Source organism: Nanorana parkeri, unplaced genomic scaffold, assembly GCF_000935625.1.
Source record: "Nanorana parkeri isolate BGI_ZX_2015 unplaced genomic scaffold, ASM93562v1 scaffold434, whole genome shotgun sequence".
Taxonomy (NCBI): Eukaryota; Metazoa; Chordata; class Amphibia; order Anura; family Dicroglossidae; genus Nanorana; species Nanorana parkeri.
Genome location: NW_017306702.1, coordinates 694,397 through 711,756, shown reverse-complemented (window position 1 = coordinate 711,756; position 17,360 = coordinate 694,397). Strand labels below are relative to the sequence as shown.

Below are 17,360 nucleotides of genomic sequence, written 5' to 3'. Positions count from 1 at the left end.
CAGGGGGGCGGGGGGGGGGGGGGGGGGGGGGTGCAACAACAAGGAAGAGAGCACCCTCCTGAAATGATGGCAAAGAAGCTAATGCTGTTTTGACAGCTGCTGCCATCAGGACAAAAAAAAACTGCATAGGAATGAATAGCTAGATTGCTATTGGCTATTTCAATTTGCAATAGCAAGCTGGCTATTGCACTGCCCTCTGCTACTGTCAGTCAGCAGAGGCGGACCTGATGGAGAACTTCAGGCCCACCTCTGCTGATTGACGGCAGCAGTGGGCGGGTGCAATATCTAGTCTGCTATTGGCTGTTGCAAATTGAAATGGCCAATAACAATGGCCAATAGCAATCTAGCTTGTCCTATGCCATGGTGGGGTTTTTATTTATTTCCCCCTGACTGACGGCGGCCCTGATGTCAGGAAAAAAAGACAGCATTGAAACGTTTACTTTGCTAGATAGAGCAGAGTGAACCTACTGGGAGAAAATGTTTCTCTCATGGGTGTCCGGAGCCACTAATAGCGGGAGACTCCTGGAACATCCGCGAGAGTTCAGATGTCTGGACCAGTGATGACCACTTTGGACTTTCTAAAGTTCCTGTTACTGAAGAAATCTTTCAGTATGCTGGAAAATCCCTGCTACTAGGGAATACAAAAAAGGCGGATGTTTATGAACACGTCTCATTTGTTAGCTGAGGTATGAGAAACTGCTGCGGGTCTCGGGCCTCCATCACTTGTCATTGTTCTGTCAGTAAAGTTGGGTACACGCAAAGCGAAGTCTATCCGTGGGTGGCCCTACCCCTTCAAAGTCGATCATTGGCTCAACTTATGGTGAATGGACGTGCTGGAAAACCACTGGCTGGACAGTGCTTGCAGCCAGTTGTCCGCAAGCACTGTTCAGGTGTCCTGACTACTGTACAATGTACACAATGGGACATTCGTTGATCCATGCTGTTGGCGTGGATGGAGGAATCCTTTTTTTTTTTTTTTTTTTTCTTTTTCACTCTGCCTGACAATGAAAGAGGAAAAAATGACCTTGTGTACCCAGCTTTAATGTAGTCAGAGTCTCAACCTCTTGATCAATAATGAATCCAGATCAAACAAATATACATTGGCCAGCAAAGTATGTCTTTACACTTTTTATTTGCCCAAGCACTTGGTCATCAGGTTTCCAAATCGCTCCAACTCACTCAGCTTCCCTTAACTTTTTGTTCAGTACAAAAATCACAAGGAACAGAGCAGTCTCCAGCAGTTGTCCATGTATTAGCTTAGAGAAGGGTTGAGGGAGGAGCAGGGGACAAGAAAGTGCCTTGCCTTGTATGCGGAGATGCACACGGCTTACTAGCACACATAAGGGAGGCTCTGTAAAAGAGCCACACTAAACAGGATATTGGGGCCATTGCTCTGGAGACTAGGTGGCTCTGCAGAGAACGAAGACTTTGAAATTTCAAGAAGCCAAATCCATTGTAAGTTAATAAATTGGCATTTGAAAGTTTAACCACTTGCCGGCCGTTGTAAAAAACAGCCGTCCAGGAGCTCTCTAGATCTGAGTGGGCGTCTTTAGATGTCCGCTCAGCCACGCCCCCTCACGTGCGAGCGGGAAATGCCCAGCTTTTAAAAACGGGCAGCGATGCCTGTTAACATACAAGCGATCCGCCGGCTATAGAGCCGCCGGACCCCTTGTATGAGGTCCCGATACGTGCGCCCCCCCCCCCTCCGCTGGCCACGGGCTCTGCTGTGCCCGGTGCGAGCCCGGGACCAGCATAGTGCCACTCTGACGGGATCAGAGGGAGATCGGTACATGAACTCCCTCTGGTCCCCTCTCTGCTGTCGGAATGCAGAACTGATGTATATTACATCACTTACGCATTCTTGTGTCACTCTCCAGCTTCAGATGCTGGAGAGAAGCTTCATCAGCTTCAGGGGGGTCCTAGGTGACGGTCGCATTCAAAAAGGCATTGGGTGGGCATACGTGCGAAAACAACAATTGCGCCAATTACTCCGCACATGTTGCATATTGTCGCGAATGTCGGAATGAGAGCAATAATTCCAAGGCCGTCAATCACTGATAACACTAAACTGATGAGCGGTAAAAGCTTTTAAAGCGTCGCCTATGGTCAATTTTGGGTATGGTAGTTTTTTTGCGATTTCGCTAGTGCGCGCAATTTTAAAGCTTGACATGTTTGGTGTCTATTTACCTGACGTGACCCCAACTTTTATATTTTACCAAAAATATGGGTAATCATCGTTTCCTAATTTTTTTTTTTTCCCCAAAATTTTCAATAATTTTTCCTTTAATATAGTAAAAAATAAAACCCCCAGTAGTGATTAAATACCACCAAAAGAAATCTGTCACCAAAAATGGCCTGGCCAGGAAGGTGGGTCTAAACACCTGGTCTTGAAGTGGTTAAAAGCCACTTTAAACAAATCCATAGATTTGCATTCTAAGTGCATTAACCCTTCCCAGCCAATCAGAACTAGTACTAGATTATACAGAACCACCAGCTACCATACTGCTGTAATCGAGTGAGCAGATACAGGGGATATGACCAGATTAAAACATGCACATGGTTTTGGCTACAGACCAGGGGAATTTCAGGCTGGACATTTACTGCTCAAATCTTGGCCAAAATTGGAGCTCTGGGTGGCATTGTTGGCACGACTCCTTGCAGCTGAAGTCCATCTTTGGCTGTCTAAGGGGCCAGGCTGAAAATGATCATCCCAGCAGTTACTGCTGCCAGTGGGCTGTAGTCACTGTTACGGTTTTCTGATGGCTGACGGAATACAAAATCCCAGCTGAGTTGGGGTTTGGCACAGTGTATGGCCAGCTGTAGATGTGTAAGCCACTGCCAACTTTCCATCTTGATGGCTATCCACTTATGGGTCCCACATCTGTGGGTTAGAACGTGTTGGGGTGCAATCTGTACGCATGGCCATAGTGCAGATTACTGCTGCACTTTCTTTTTCAACCTGGTTGGCAGGGAATGCTGTGTGGTTGTAGTGAAATTCTACATTACTTTTCTTCATAGAAATGGCAAGAATTGGTACCAATAAATGCCAGGAAGATAGAAAATCTCTGCTCAGTTACACTTGGCAACTTGCTGATTATTGCTGTGTAGGAAAGTGCTGTACAACCTGATCTTTGCCCTTTTGTCACAGGCAGTGTTGAAATCGGGTGCATCACTTGCATGGATTGGGCTGTGTATGAGATATCCAAAAACAAATTGCAGTACCACATATGACCACCAGGTGGTGCTGTTTTGAGTTCACTGCTTGTTTTTTTTTTTTTTTTTGGACAGTTTACCTTCATATTGTGTAAATGTTAAAGCGGTACTCCATGGACATTGAAAAACACAGCTTAATCCACTTGTGTATTTGTTTAAAATAAATAAATGCAAAGCCAGCCAGATCCAACAGTAACAACTCTCCTGACAGTTTGGGTGTCTTGCTAAGGGCTGGCAGATGAGTTGACGCATGCTACTGCAGTCAGATACCCTAAACCGCTATACGGACGACTGCTGCACACAAACCTGACAGCGAGACTAGTACAACCTGTCATCCTTTGTTTTGGGTTACAATAAACAGCGGTCAAAGTAAAAAGCGGCTATCGGAACCAATAGTGGCCTGGGGCAGAATTGGTGTCTGTTTTGGTTTTGAAGTGGGTGTGTGATTTTCTCTGGATGGCTTCTAATTAATTGCTGGCAAGGGTGCATACTTGGTGACCAAGCTGGTGTTATGAGGAGCACTACAGTAGATCCCACTTCCTGAGGTGGCATCTAGAGGCTCTGTAGAGGCAGAGCCATCTTTGTCACATCTTCCCCTGTCTTTCCTTTCAATGAGTGCTGAAGGAACACTGAGGGGAGAGGGACTCCCTGTAGGGAGTAGTGATGGACAGGCACTGCTCTCTACATGAAGAAGACTGAGCTGAGCAATCAGCAGTTTGTAGTCACTCGGCTCTCAAGGGCTACCAACCATTGGGATTAGTATATTCTACTCTCCCAATAGTTCTCCTTTTATGGAGGGGGATGTAAACTCTTTGGTTTTGTGTGCCCACAAACAAGGTCCTTTTTTAGTACCCAAGGTAAAATGTGCGGAATAGGTTGTTGATTCCTTTTGGTCTCTACCCTACCACCACATTGTGCTGAAGGGTGACCACCTATTTTGCATGGCCCCATTCCACCACCTGACTACAGCGTCTGGTCCTTTTGCCAGAAATAAGCAAAAGTTGACACTGTTATTGACCGTGGTGCTAAACATGTATGTTAGTGGTAGAAACCCAATTGTTGCTAGCTACTAACTTTGTCTAAGGTGTGTGGGTTGTTTTTTTTTTTTAATTCTGACGGCAGCAGCTGTCGGAATACTAAAAAAAAAAAAAACAATCGCACTTGCAGATAGCAAATAAGCTATTGCTTCCTGTGCTACCTGCCATTTTCAGGGGGTGCTCTTGGGAGGGGGGTCAGAGGGCCCCTCCCCTGAGAAGACGTTTATATAGTATGGAACTATTGGCAGGAGTCTGCAGCATGCTCTAAAGCACTTTGAGGGACCTCAGCTTTACAGCATGGGGTCAGATAGTTGAGACCTCAGAATTGCATGTGTTGCTTTTATTAAAATTCAAATGGTGCAGCAAGCATTGAACTAAATATATTGCTCAATAGCCACAAGGGATACAAATCCACTTTGCAAACGTGGTTTTACATAACCTGAGCAGAGCTGTGGGAGGGACCCAGCAGGCCCCTCCCATTACAGGCTGCCTGCAGAAAGCTACAGGAAGGGGCGGATACAAGACCATTCACCCTGTATGAGGAGAGAGAACAGCAGGGAGTGGCCTTTATTACAGAAAGTTTCTGCAGAGGGAACATTTCACACTGGATTACTGCACAGATCTAGAAGATTCCAGTAACCATACACATGCCTCTTGTATTTAGACCATATTTGCTTATCCTGGAGTTCAGTTTTAATAAAATACAAATCGGTATGCAGTTGCATCCCAAATCCTTCTACTTTGCATGTCAGAAGCCATAAACGTACTTTGGCCCATTGTGGTCTGTACAGCAGACTAGTGCATGCACAGTACATTGCCCAGCTGGCATGGAAGACAGCAGGTAAACAAAACCGGAGTGCTGCAGGCCTGCCAACTGCTGGAATCAAATGTCTGATCTAAGGTCTTTTAATTACCTTGTGTGGTGGTGAAGGACTTCTTATTTCACATCCACATTAAGAAGAATTCCAGGAATTGGCTAACCTGTGTAGTGGGGCTACCCCCTGCACTGCATGGGTTAATTGCTAGATTTGGTCTGGGGTACAAAATACAGAAGAGATCCTCAGTTCTGCCTTGCTACTAAACTAGTCCCTGCAGCCTCTTCTCTCTGTGTACACACTTCAGCAATGGCTGGATGACATTTCTCCGGGTGGGTTTCTTGATGGTGACTGCAGTAAACCATATCTGTATGTAATGTTTGCTAAAATGGCCACTTGTAGTCTCCTTGGAAGCCTGTGAGTGAGAAGGTATTGGAAGAACATCACCAGCACACCAAATCAATTACTGCATCAAATGTTAGTTTATAGAAGTTTGCCATCTCTTGGTTGCAAGCTCTTTCGGGGCCACGCAGGGCCCCATTCATCAGGCTCTGACGAGTGAGCAAAAAGGTGCCACTGCAGGAGTGCAGTTAGGAGGCAGGGGCTGAATGTTGCTTAATTACTGGAAAGCTAAACTGGAAAAGTGAGAAGGTTCTTGTGGCAGGATGTGATCATACGGTTAGTCTCTTCTCTTCTCGTGTATCCTTGCTCACCTGAGGCCGAAACTTGTTTAAATTTTACCTTCATTTTTTTTCTTTTTCCTTCAGATATCAGAAAGCTGCAGAGGAATCCAGTCTAGAAAAGAAAAGACCTGTAAGTCATTTTGTCCACCTCTAGAAATGCGTTTTCATCTCATGCCATCTCCTATGCATGGACTTTAGTAAGCATTGTTTTGTATTTAACAGGGCCATATGATATCTTGTATAAGTCAGAGAAACTACCACCTATTCCCTAACTTCATCCCATACTTCTGGCTGCCATATACATGCATTTAAGTTTGGCTAGGCACGCACTTGCTAAAAAGTTCTCAACTAGTAAAGATACCGTCTAATCTTGGAAAAAAAAAAGTTTAGATAACATGGAGAGGATGCCATCATTAACCTCCAGTGGAGGGTGTGGGCACTTGAACCAATTCTAGGGTTACCATAAAAGCTTTCCTTCTGGGATTTTGTTCCTCTTTATGCAGATTCATAAACTTGGCTTGTTAGATTTTTTTTTTTGATTTTTTTTTTTTTTCATGACGTCATTTAGAGTCAGAGTTCACTTTCACAATAGTTCTATATTACCTGGTGCGGCTTTTGTTTTTATATGAAGTGAAATTAAATTCCTGGTAATATGCTGTACATACCGTTTCATTTAAATATACTGACAGATTAGCTAAACATGACACCAGGCTAAATGGTGCATAAGTAGGACCCCACAGTGGCTTAATGGTTAGCACTTATGCCTTGCAGTGCTGGCTGGGGTCCCCGGTTTGGTATTTTTCTCCCTGTGCTTGTGTGGGATCTCTGGTTTCAGTCCCACAATCTAAAGACCTGCTTAATTGACCCTAGTATGTGTGTGGGTATGCATGTGAGATGGGGACTTTAATTGTAAGCTGAGGGCAGGGACTGATGTGCATGTACAGTTTGTAAGGCGTGCATAAATTGTTGGCGCTAAAATTATAACCAATATAAAAATTAAGACATTTCTGGATGCAAAATGAAGTCTTTAAAAAGTAGGGTCCTTCTACCAATTTGCTGACCCTGTTTGTCTAAGCCTAAGATAATTTGCCTGTTAAGTTCAAGAAATAATTAGGTTCAACCTTATTCTCGCAAACATTTGCCATTTTGCTCCCCTCCCCTTCTGTGTGGTGTTACTGGTGAGGGTGAACACCCATAAATTTGGAAGGTAGTGACAGAAGAATTGTGCAGGTTATATGTATTGGACAAAGAGGTTACTACTCGTTGAGAACTGTATTCTGGGTTCATATGCCATAAGTGAGATTACTCTCAACCTGCAAGACCGTTCTTGGGTTATCTGGCCAGACTGACCCTAGATTGTGTACTTGGGTAATATGACCGTTTCTGTATTCTGTTGGTGCCTTGTAAACACTAACAATAATGGGCCTCTGTTGCTGGCTATTGGGCAAACTGGATTTAGATTTGATATTTCTAGCCAGTTTGGGCATGCATGAAGGTATGTTAAAAATGGACCTGTGCTGTTGACATGATTTATGGGTAGCCAAACTTTGGCCCTCCAGCTGTTGTGAAACTACAAATTCCATCAGGTAGCGATGCACCGATACTAGTATCAGTGCCGATACTGAGTATTTGGATGTGTACTCATACTTGCCCAAATCGGATTGCTTTCCTGATATTGACACTTCTGGTCAGAGGAAGATTTCCTCTGAGTGCAGTGTTGTGAAGGAACATGGAGTCAGCTTCCCAGAAAGCAGGGTGGAGGGTAGTGACTTGCCATGCAGCTTCCTTGATGGCCGGGAAGCTGGCATCCTGGCCAATCGGCATCGATCCAGCCAGTTGGCATGGAGCTGCTGCTTCCTGTGCAATAAAAAAGAAGCTAGGCGGCGGGTAATGACATGGTGTCTGGCTTTCTGTTTGCCTGGGAAGCTTGCTCCATGCTAGTGACAGTACCGGTATCAGCGAGTACCGAAATATAAATATCGGTACTAAATACCAAAACAACGATATCTGCATCCCTACCACGAGGCATTGTTAGACTCCTGACAACCACAGGTATGACTGAATTTGCAGTTTCACCACAGCTGGAAAGCCAAAGTTTGTCTACCAATCACTTATAGCAGGGGTGGGCAACTCTGACCCTCCAGCTGTGGTTTAACCGCAAATTCAAACATGCCTCTGGGAGTCATGCCTCTGGCTTTCATTCTTGCAATGCTTCATGGGACTTTTAGTTCCTCAACAGCTGAAGGGTCAGTTGCCCACCCCTGATTTAGAGGAAAATACACGGAAATGCACAATTTAAATACAGACCTTTTCCACTAAAATAAAACCACATACATGGCAATTCTTTTGTTACTTTTGAGTGGGTTACTGGTTGGTATGGGAAACTAGAAAGGTGTCCCTTCAGCATCAACCAGTCAAGATGTCCATACACAGTCCACCAATTCATTGTTCGATATATGCAATATAAGTGAAGTTTTACAGTGTGATGCAATCAATTAAAGCTAAACGAGTACATAGAGCACCGGTCTGAATTCCTGCAGCTCTGTGCTGAGTTTTTGTTGAGATCAGATTCCTTTTAGGACCACGTCATACTAGTGATTTTATAAAGCCTCCCGAATTCCTCATTAAAAAATGAATTTCAGTCAGAAGGTCTGTTACAGGAAATCTAGCGCTTTGTAGCTCAAGTCGTTGGGTGTTGACTTAGTGTTATGGCGAGCTTATTGATTACACCCCATGCTGCTGACTGTAGCGCACCAAAGATTTGTAGCTTATGTCCAACCAACGTCCTATTTATTTTAATTGGACACTCTCTCTCCCTGTGACAAAGGTTTACCCTGCAGGAAGTGAGGAGAATTTCGGCAACACAGGCAGAAATATGTATTTTAGTGAAATAGGTGAAGGGTGGAACCCCTTCTAGCTGTTTAATGTCCTGCGCTGCAGCTTATCCCTCACTTCCCTTTTTTTTGTTGCCATGACAGTAACTGAGGGAAATTTCTGCAGTGATGACAGCAGTTGAAAACCTGACGGGTCCTACCCCCCCTGGTGCTCAATCTGCGGCCCTTCGGCATTGTGTGGCCCTTACCTAGGTTTTCTGAGGGAAAAGGTTTCTTCACGCTGGCTTCTGGCAGTTAATTAGCTTGGTTTATTTCTTTAGTGTCTTGCTTTTTGTGCTGTCTGTTTTTTTTTTTTTTTTTTCTTTTCTCAGGGGGGATTGTCCTACCTGTGTTCTCTAGCAGTCATGTATTGGTCTATTGCTGTCTCCTAGAGCCTTGGTTCTCAACTGGTGGGTCGCGACCCTGTGTTCAGTGGGTCGCCACATGCCTTCTACTTTTCTAGATGAGATGCTCCTCTGCCTCCCCCTAGCCACAGCACTGTCAGTTCTCATGCCAAGCAAAATATGCTGCCGGTGCCCAGTGTTATCTTGAGGTGAGATGGGGGTATGACCGCAAGGGAGCTTCGTCCATACATGCATTGCTTGCAGATCCCTTGAGTGCCCTGTAGTGGTGCCTGGACTTGAGTGACGTCACATTCTGGCTCCCGGCACCTACAGGGCACACGAGGGAGCTGTACAAGCGGATGCACATATGGATGGAGTACTGTCACAGCTTCCCACACTGGACCCCACGCTGAGGATCCACTCCAGTTCTTGTAGGGAGGTAGGTAGACTGGGTGGATAAAAGAAAATTTGGGGGTGTGAGATTGTGTCTGTGGTGTTATGTATGTATGTATGTCAGTGTTTTTGAGGGCCTGTTCACACTTGTACTGTGCATTAAATGTAGGGCTGGTAATGATTTAAAATTTTCGTGTTCGATTAATCAATTTTTTTTGATCGATTTAATTATAACGCACATACAGATCAAACTGCGTTGGCCTATACACATACAGCACAGCAATGAAGTAATACAATTAACTAGTATCACACTAATCCAGCACGTTAATCTCACGTGCCTCAATATGGCCGCCGCTTGAGTGGGGCATCTTAGAATAATAACGTGCTGGATTAGTGTGATCCTAGTTCATTTTATTACTTCATTGCTGTGCTGTATGTGTATAGGCCAATGCCTTGGCTGGCGCTCATGCAGAAAGTTTCTTGGTCAAACTCACCGGCCCAAGTGGCTCAGTCGGCTAACAAGGGGGGAGGAGTCCGGTGACATCACGGACATCAACGTCACTGGACCCCCCCCCCCCCCCCTTTCCCTTCGTTAGCTGTCACGGACATCGACGTCACCAGACTCCTCCCCTTCCCTTAGCCGACGGAGCCACTTGGGGGAGGAGTCCGGTGACATAGATGTCCGTGACGTCACCGGATCGCCGACGGGAAGCCGGCGGAGAGGAGTGTTTTCATTAGCGATCAAAATAATTGTAATCGAGAAATTAATCTTTAATTTCCACAGCCCTAATTAAATGCGTAGTACCATGTCATTAACGCACAGTACCACGCAATCTCACCTACCGTGCATTCTGGTGTGGGAGGTGCTGCGTTGCCATTTCATTTTAATGGTACCACAAATGCACCTCCCAATCCACAGTTGGTACTCCCGCAACATGCTGTACCAAATGCGTGTGATCCATTGCAGTGCAAATTGGGTCGCGACTTAATGGCAGAGGACAAATGTGGGTCTTGAGGTTACAAAGGTTGAGAACCATTGTCTAGAGCAGTGGTGGCAAACCTTGGCACTCCAGCTGTGCCAAAACTACAAATCCCAAGATGCATCTGCCTCTGGGAGTTATGTCTGTGGCTGTCAGAGCCTTGCAATGCTTCATGGGACTTGTAGTTCCAAAACAGCTGGAGTGCCAAGGTTCGCCATCACTGTCCTAGAGCATGCCCCTCACCATCTTGTCTTGATTTGTATTGTGATTTGTAATGTCTTCCCTATATTGTAAAGCGCTGCGCAGACTGTTGGCGCTATATAAATCCTGTAATTGTCTGAGGTCTCACCATCCCCTATAGCAGAGTTAGGTGAACTTCAGCCCTCAAGCTGTGTTGAAAGCTACAAATTCCATGATGCACCTGCTTCGGAGTCGGGCCTGTCTGCCATAGTCTTGCAATGCATCATGGGATTTGTAGTTTCACTGCTGGAGGGCCAAAGTTTGCCTACCTCCTTCCCTACAGGGTGCCTGTAGTGTCTGGCTGTCCCCTATATTGTGCCTGCAGTCTCGGTCTGTCCCGTATAACAAGGAAGTGGCCGTCCATTTTTTGTGCGCCTCTGGCCGCCTCTATAGCCTTTATCCATCTATTTTATTTCTGTAGTCTGACAGCTTTCTGTAGCTTTTGTTGAGAATCTTTACACCATAAGTTGCACACTTTTTTACTATTTACTTTCAAATTCCTGTGAACTTTTTTTTATCTCCTCTGCTTGTGAATGGGTATGTAAAGTGATCAGAAATCTGCTTTGTACATAATTGATCATTAATATGAATATGCCCGCATTTTATTGTGACAATTCTCAACTCCTTCCGGAAGGCAGCCCATATGTGCTGCTCTTTGGTAATGTCAGGGGCCACGATTGACGCTCCCCTATATGAAGAATGTTGATTACCTTTTTGTTCCGATTCTTCCCTACTCTAGCCAAATTAAAAAAGTAAAAAGTTTGGCTGGACTTTTTAATGGTGTATATATAAAACTAAGTTCTAAGTCCTGGCTCTTGTTTTGCTTCTTTCATGCAGCTCATTTGTTTTATAAACTTTGTTAATCATTTGCTTTGTTGACTCATAACACATTTCTTAGAAACGGTATCTCTTCAGCTCGTCACTTCACACTTTTGCCTCCTTGAAAGTTAGAAAGATGAACTATAAATCCTGGGTATTTTCCAGCCTTTGGGTTGGGGCTTCCCATTGTGTCCCCATGGCGGTGGTTTCTGTCCGGGAATGAGACAAGCTGTAACCTGTAATGAAAGCTGGAGGGGAGGCTATTGTGTATTCACTCGGCAGGATCGCTGTCTGGTTAATGGCATGACATGATCATTCAGACTGTCTAGCACTCATGTAGACGGGAATGTGACATACATTAATGGTATGGCCAGTGGGGGGTATGAGCAAGAGGACAGTGCTGATCTGTAATCCTGTAAAGACTGATTGCCTTTAAAGTGAGATTCTTATCTTATAAGATAGGACTTCGAAACCTAATGAGATTTGCTTGAGGCATGAATGCCAACCTTCAATGATTAAAACAAAGCCACAAATTTGATTACTCAGTGATTCTTGATGCAATTTCCATCTTTGACTATGGTGGGTTGGATACAACCTTTTTGCTTTTTAATGGGAGGTCTCCGAGTGGTGAAAAGTACGCTTGCAGAAGTTTCACAACTACACCCATTGTGAACTGATTCAGAGATGGTGATTGGGGATAGTTTGGATATACCTTTTCTGTGCGTGTACTGCAAGTAGAAGTGCTTAAGCTGACCATACACCAATTTTCAACTGATTCCTGCTGAAATGGCCCTGCTGACACCACCCGGCTTAAGTCTATTTTTCAGTTGTCTTTTGTTGAAGTAGGCAGGTGGAAAATTGTCGGCCAAACAATGTCTGCCACCAATTGGTTGCAGCCGATGTTCTGGGTGTTTTGATAGCCGCAAGCAATGGCTGCCAGAATAAAATAGCCTGGCAGGGATTATTTGTCTATCTGTGCTCTTTAGCATGGATGGAGCAACTGGTTATATTGCTTTTGTTCAGCCTGTGGGGTGAATGAAAAATATTGTGTAGGGTCAGCTTTATTTTACTTGTGTATTTTAGGGCTTGTTCACACAATCTACTGACCAGATCCAGAGCAGACCATGTGTTTTTTTTGTTGTTGTTTAGTTCCAGAGCTTTTTCCAGAAAGTCCAGGCATGTCACGTGGTGGTTTTTCCCCCCTATTCTAGAAAGCAGAAATGCATGTAAATGCCCCAGAATGCATCAAATGCACAAACGCATCCAGAGCTGGTCTACCGATGGTGTGAACAAGCCCTTGGAGCCCTCACTGCCTGCTTGCAAATCGTCCACCTGTGGGTGCTTACAGAACAAATTATATGGCATGCACATCTATATAGTTAAGTCCCTTTCCAGCAACTGCTTTGTACATGAATAAAAGTGTGGCTGATGTTGTTGTTGTGGCATTACATGGGTTTTCTACAGATACAAGCTGTCTGTGTAAGGAGTCTACCATACAACCACTCCCCCAGCAGAATCCAAATTATCAGTGTGGGGGTTGAAGGCTTGGTCACACCAAATGCAGACCAGATCTGCATGAGTTTCTGCACACGCAGTGCAGTGTGTTTCGCCACGTTCAGGGCTGTTTTTGCAATAAAATGTTCTTATTTTTAAAAAGTTTAAAATGGGCTTTCTGTGCGTTCCAGTGTGTTTGCATGCGTTCCAGAGCAGGTAAAATAGGGCTTGCTGCATTTTTTGCATGCCCGAACTCAACGCTGCGGTGTGAACTAGAGCCCAAAATACGATTGGAATACATTGGACGCAGTTTTGATCCGGTCTAACTGCTCTGCTCCTGGAACGCGCTTGGTGTGAACTAGCCCTGAATGGTGAGACCTTTTTATTTACCCTCTGTCCAGACAGTTTCTAACGTGGATCTGGGATCTAAGATTTATTATCTGTTTACGGGATTTCTTTATAATCTTGTAAATGGTAAAGGCAATGTGTAGAAAATGACCACTTGCATGCTTCAGTAATTTGAATGTATGCTTATGACATCACATCGCCAGAATTCTGTAATAATCCAAAACATGTGTTTGTAGTCTGCCTTTTTCTCTGAGAAAGGACTGTTGGATCAAAATTGGTCTCTGTAAGTTAACTTTTATACATAATGGAAGGTGCCATCGCAGAACTCTTTTGGGAAGGATCATTCTCTGGCATTCATGTTTAGTTTCAATGCTTTTGGAGTTGGTGACCTTGAATTGGTAAAGTAGTAAGAAGGTCTGAAACTCCTATAATACATTTGTTCTCACCCCCCCAACCCCCCCGCTGGAATGTATGATGCGGGTATGCCAGGAGGCTGTGGGTAACTGCGACGCCCTTCTCACCAGGAAAGAATGATGGGAGAGCAGGGTGGATTCCCCCAAAATAGATAATTTTCAATCTAGAAGTCCAGTTATGGGAAATGTGGGGGGTGCAGGTAATATAACTAAGTGGGTAGGAAGGTGAAGGTCTGCTTTAAGTAGCCTGGTGTTTACAGGAAACCAACAATGGTAGCCCTCATGTTTCCTGACTTAAAGGCTGGCAGCTGTCCAGAAATACACTAAAATATTTTTTATATTCAACAGCGTCTAAATCTATGTCGCCACTAACCTTGATGCTCAACTGGTAATATTTGTGGCTTCCCAAATGGCAGGAATTGATCTGTCTCTAATGCTAACCTAGACAGGCCTTTCTTTTGCTCATCATTTTGTGCACATACCGTCCTTTTTATTGAAGTGTTGTGTATGACAGGCTGGTAGCACAAATGAGTCAAACCTTTTTTTTGTCTTCTACTGATATCAAAAATTAAATTTTGTTGGGCAAGTACCAATTTAAAGAGATGGATTTTAAAAATTGGTTTCCTTTTACACTAACTTACAGCATATGTTGAATAACCCAGCCACACACGGTGCACCACCCATGTTCATCTCTGCTATATCAGCAGCCATAAATAGGTAATTTTAGAAACTGGCCAGCCCTGTGGTTACAGGCATCACATAAGTAAAATTGGGTCTTCTTTACATGGCTGCCTTTAGCCATTGTGTAGTGTGTTTTTGTAACGTCGGTATGTTGCTCCTTGTACTGCGTCCCTTTTCTGATCTTTCACATATCGCTCACTGGTATCAGTCAGTGGGTTAACAAAGATGGCGCAGCTTCCTTCAGCATATGATAAGGTGAGAGACTTAGGATCCCAATATAGCTGCTAATCACTTCTAATTCTATAAAGCCTGGAAGCCTGTCACGGCAGCTGCAGTCATACTGTTGGTTCTTCCTGACACAGACCGCAGAAATGCAGCGACGGCAGGTACAATGTGTCCTATGATACTGGTTTTTGCCTCATCTTTCATATTTAATTTTTCATCTTTCACTGCCATCCATTCCATAAATGATCATTTAAAACTTCATTTGCATGATTCTTGTAAATTGAAGTAGATTACTTTCCTTGCCTTCTATACATTTTTTTCTTTAACTTTCAGTAGATGCGGCATCCGCATTTCATAGTCTTGTATCATAGGCCTACCTGTTTTTTTTAATTTAAAATTGCTTCTAATAAAAATCAGAATGTTTAATTTCCCCAAGGGATGTTATTTCCAGTGTCTACTCCCTTTTATGCATGTGAATCTGAGCTTCTTGATCTGGGAGCCATTTTGGTTTTGATCATTTTATTTTCTTTTTTAATTGGCATTAATTCCAGGCCTTTGTTTTTGTGCTGACTGCTTACATTTTTGCTTTTACAATGATATGTTTAATATTGTGGGGACGTGTTCCAGACGTGTCAGCAGGAATGAACAAGAGATCACTTTTTTTTTCTCCCCCTCTGCTTCTCCATCCTTGTTAAATGAGTCACTTTCTCATCATTTTCTACTTGTTCTTCCCATCTGTTTGCCCATATATGGATATCCTTTCTTTTTTTTTTCTTCAGCTTTCAAACTTCCTGCCCAATCTTTTCTCCGCCTCTTATCCCCCCTGGGCTAAATGCTTTTTACATGTGGCAAAGACCATAATTTCCTTAGGAGCTGCCTGGATGTGGATCTGCCTTTCTGTTCTTCAGGTTTATTTTTCTTTCCCATAGACAGGCGCTTCCTAACGTGCATTCATTTTTCTGTTCCTTTTAGAACATAGAGGCACTTCCTTCCAATTTTAACCGGGGCTCCCTAAGCGTGTTGAAGAAAAAGTGGGAGACTCCGGCTCCTGCCGCTCGGACAGAAGTCACGCGCAGTGGCAGCTTTGTGCTGAGGCAAAGGGTCAGCAGTACTAAGGCGGAAACTGCCCCTGCTAACCAGCCTGAAGGCAGCCCCACCAAGTTCCGCTCACCCCTGAAGGAACAAAGCAGCTTCCGATACCCCACTGCCACAGAGCTCCAGTCTAAGCCCACCGGGGTGCAAACCATGGAGCAAGACCTGGAGACTGCCAAGCTGGACACCCCGGAGCCTTCTCCAAAGATTGAAAAATACCATGTTCCATTGAACAGTCTGAAGATGATGTTTGAGAAAGGTGAAGCTGCCAATAATAAGGTAAGATGTGAGGATGGGGTCGGGGGCAAAGGCCACAAAACATTGGCTTAATTTTACAGACTAAGTCGTTGGATAAAGTTATACCTAAATCTTAAACGTGTATGTGGGGACACAAGAATCAGTGTGTAAATGGAAAAGTTGGATGTTTCTTCATTAGAGAAGATTGTAATGTGTACTGTGAGCTTAAGGTTTGAGGCCAGCTTTACAATCTGACTGTGCAATTTACTTTGCAATTAGCAAAACTCTGAAGTGAGGGGACCTACTTAATCTACACGTCCACTTTGTATACAATCAGACAGGCCCTTACACTACATAATTGTTGGTAGAGCTGAAGATTGTAATGTGTAGTGAGCTTTCCAATCTTTTGTTCCAATTGGCGTCTCCTACGTTGTGATTGTTCCAGATTTATATTTAGCTTGTAATTGGGATTGTACGATGCAGCTTAAATAGAAACCAGCATTTTGCTTTGTCCTGCCCTTGTGTCTTTTTGCTAGTTAGCATGTGTATTGGAAACAGCTGGCACAGCAAGCGGTTTCATGGTCAGGTTCAGCGACAAAGCACTGGTGAGCCCTTCACTCAGCAGTTGTACAAGACACTGCCAGAGTTTACCATGAGTTAACACAGCTGTGTGTCTGAGGCTGAGCAGGGAAACATGGAGCGTTCTCGAAGCATTTACAATGTATGATTCATCTTCCTATTCTATATACTGTAGTTCTATATAGTTTCTTGTAACTTGCATACTTGTCTCAACAATCGGGGCATTCTGTCTGCTGGTGAACTACAACTGCAAGCTTCTCCAAATCATAAATTGTTGAAGCATAGCAGCAAAAGACTGGTAGTGTGCCAGCTGCCCTGCCCTAGAGCATTGGTGGTCACCGTGCCAAGTAGACGGTCTCCTCCGTGACATCTAACTTCCACCTGGTGAGAAAACGGATGTGTCAGCAGTTTGGGAATGAATCAACATGCGTATGAGCCTCTTGTGAGCAGGAAGCAGCCCGTCTCTGAGCTCACTTTCTCCTTCCTATTGTATGTTTGCCACCTCCTCTAATGAACTCCAAGTGGAAAAGGTCAGGTGAAACTCTATCCTCCCAGCTGTATAGGGATAAAAGAAGTAAAATATTAAATGTATAATTTACTAGGTTTGAAGCACGCTTAAGACGGTTAACATTTATCAGGCTATATTGCATATATTGAATAAACCCAAAATAGAGGTCGGGAAGCTTTTGAATGGTAAACTGTCAAGCCATGAAGAGCTTAAGTATTCATGATGTCCATTGGCATTCGACTGTATGGCGGCCTGATGTTAAGGCTGAATTGGGCGGTGATCTTCTCCTCTATGGGTCATTCATATATGCTGCCTGACCTGGCTCATTGGGGAATTATTGATTGAACAAGTTATAAAAACTTTTTTAATAGCTTCCATGTCTCTCT

At 44.1% G+C, this 17,360-nt stretch overlaps 1 protein-coding gene across 1 annotated transcript in view; it reads left to right on the top strand.

The window, feature by feature from the left end:
- LIMA1 (LIM domain and actin binding 1) overlaps positions 1 to 17,360 on the top strand; it is a 61,064-nt gene that overhangs the window by 13,076 nt on the left and 30,628 nt on the right. Inside the window, exons 3-4 of the mRNA XM_018560139.1 lie at positions 5,833 to 5,878; positions 15,531 to 15,929. Of these exons, the coding sequence (XP_018415641.1) occupies positions 5,833 to 5,878; positions 15,531 to 15,929 (445 nt within the window). The remainder of the gene's footprint in view (positions 1 to 5,832; positions 5,879 to 15,530; positions 15,930 to 17,360) is intronic.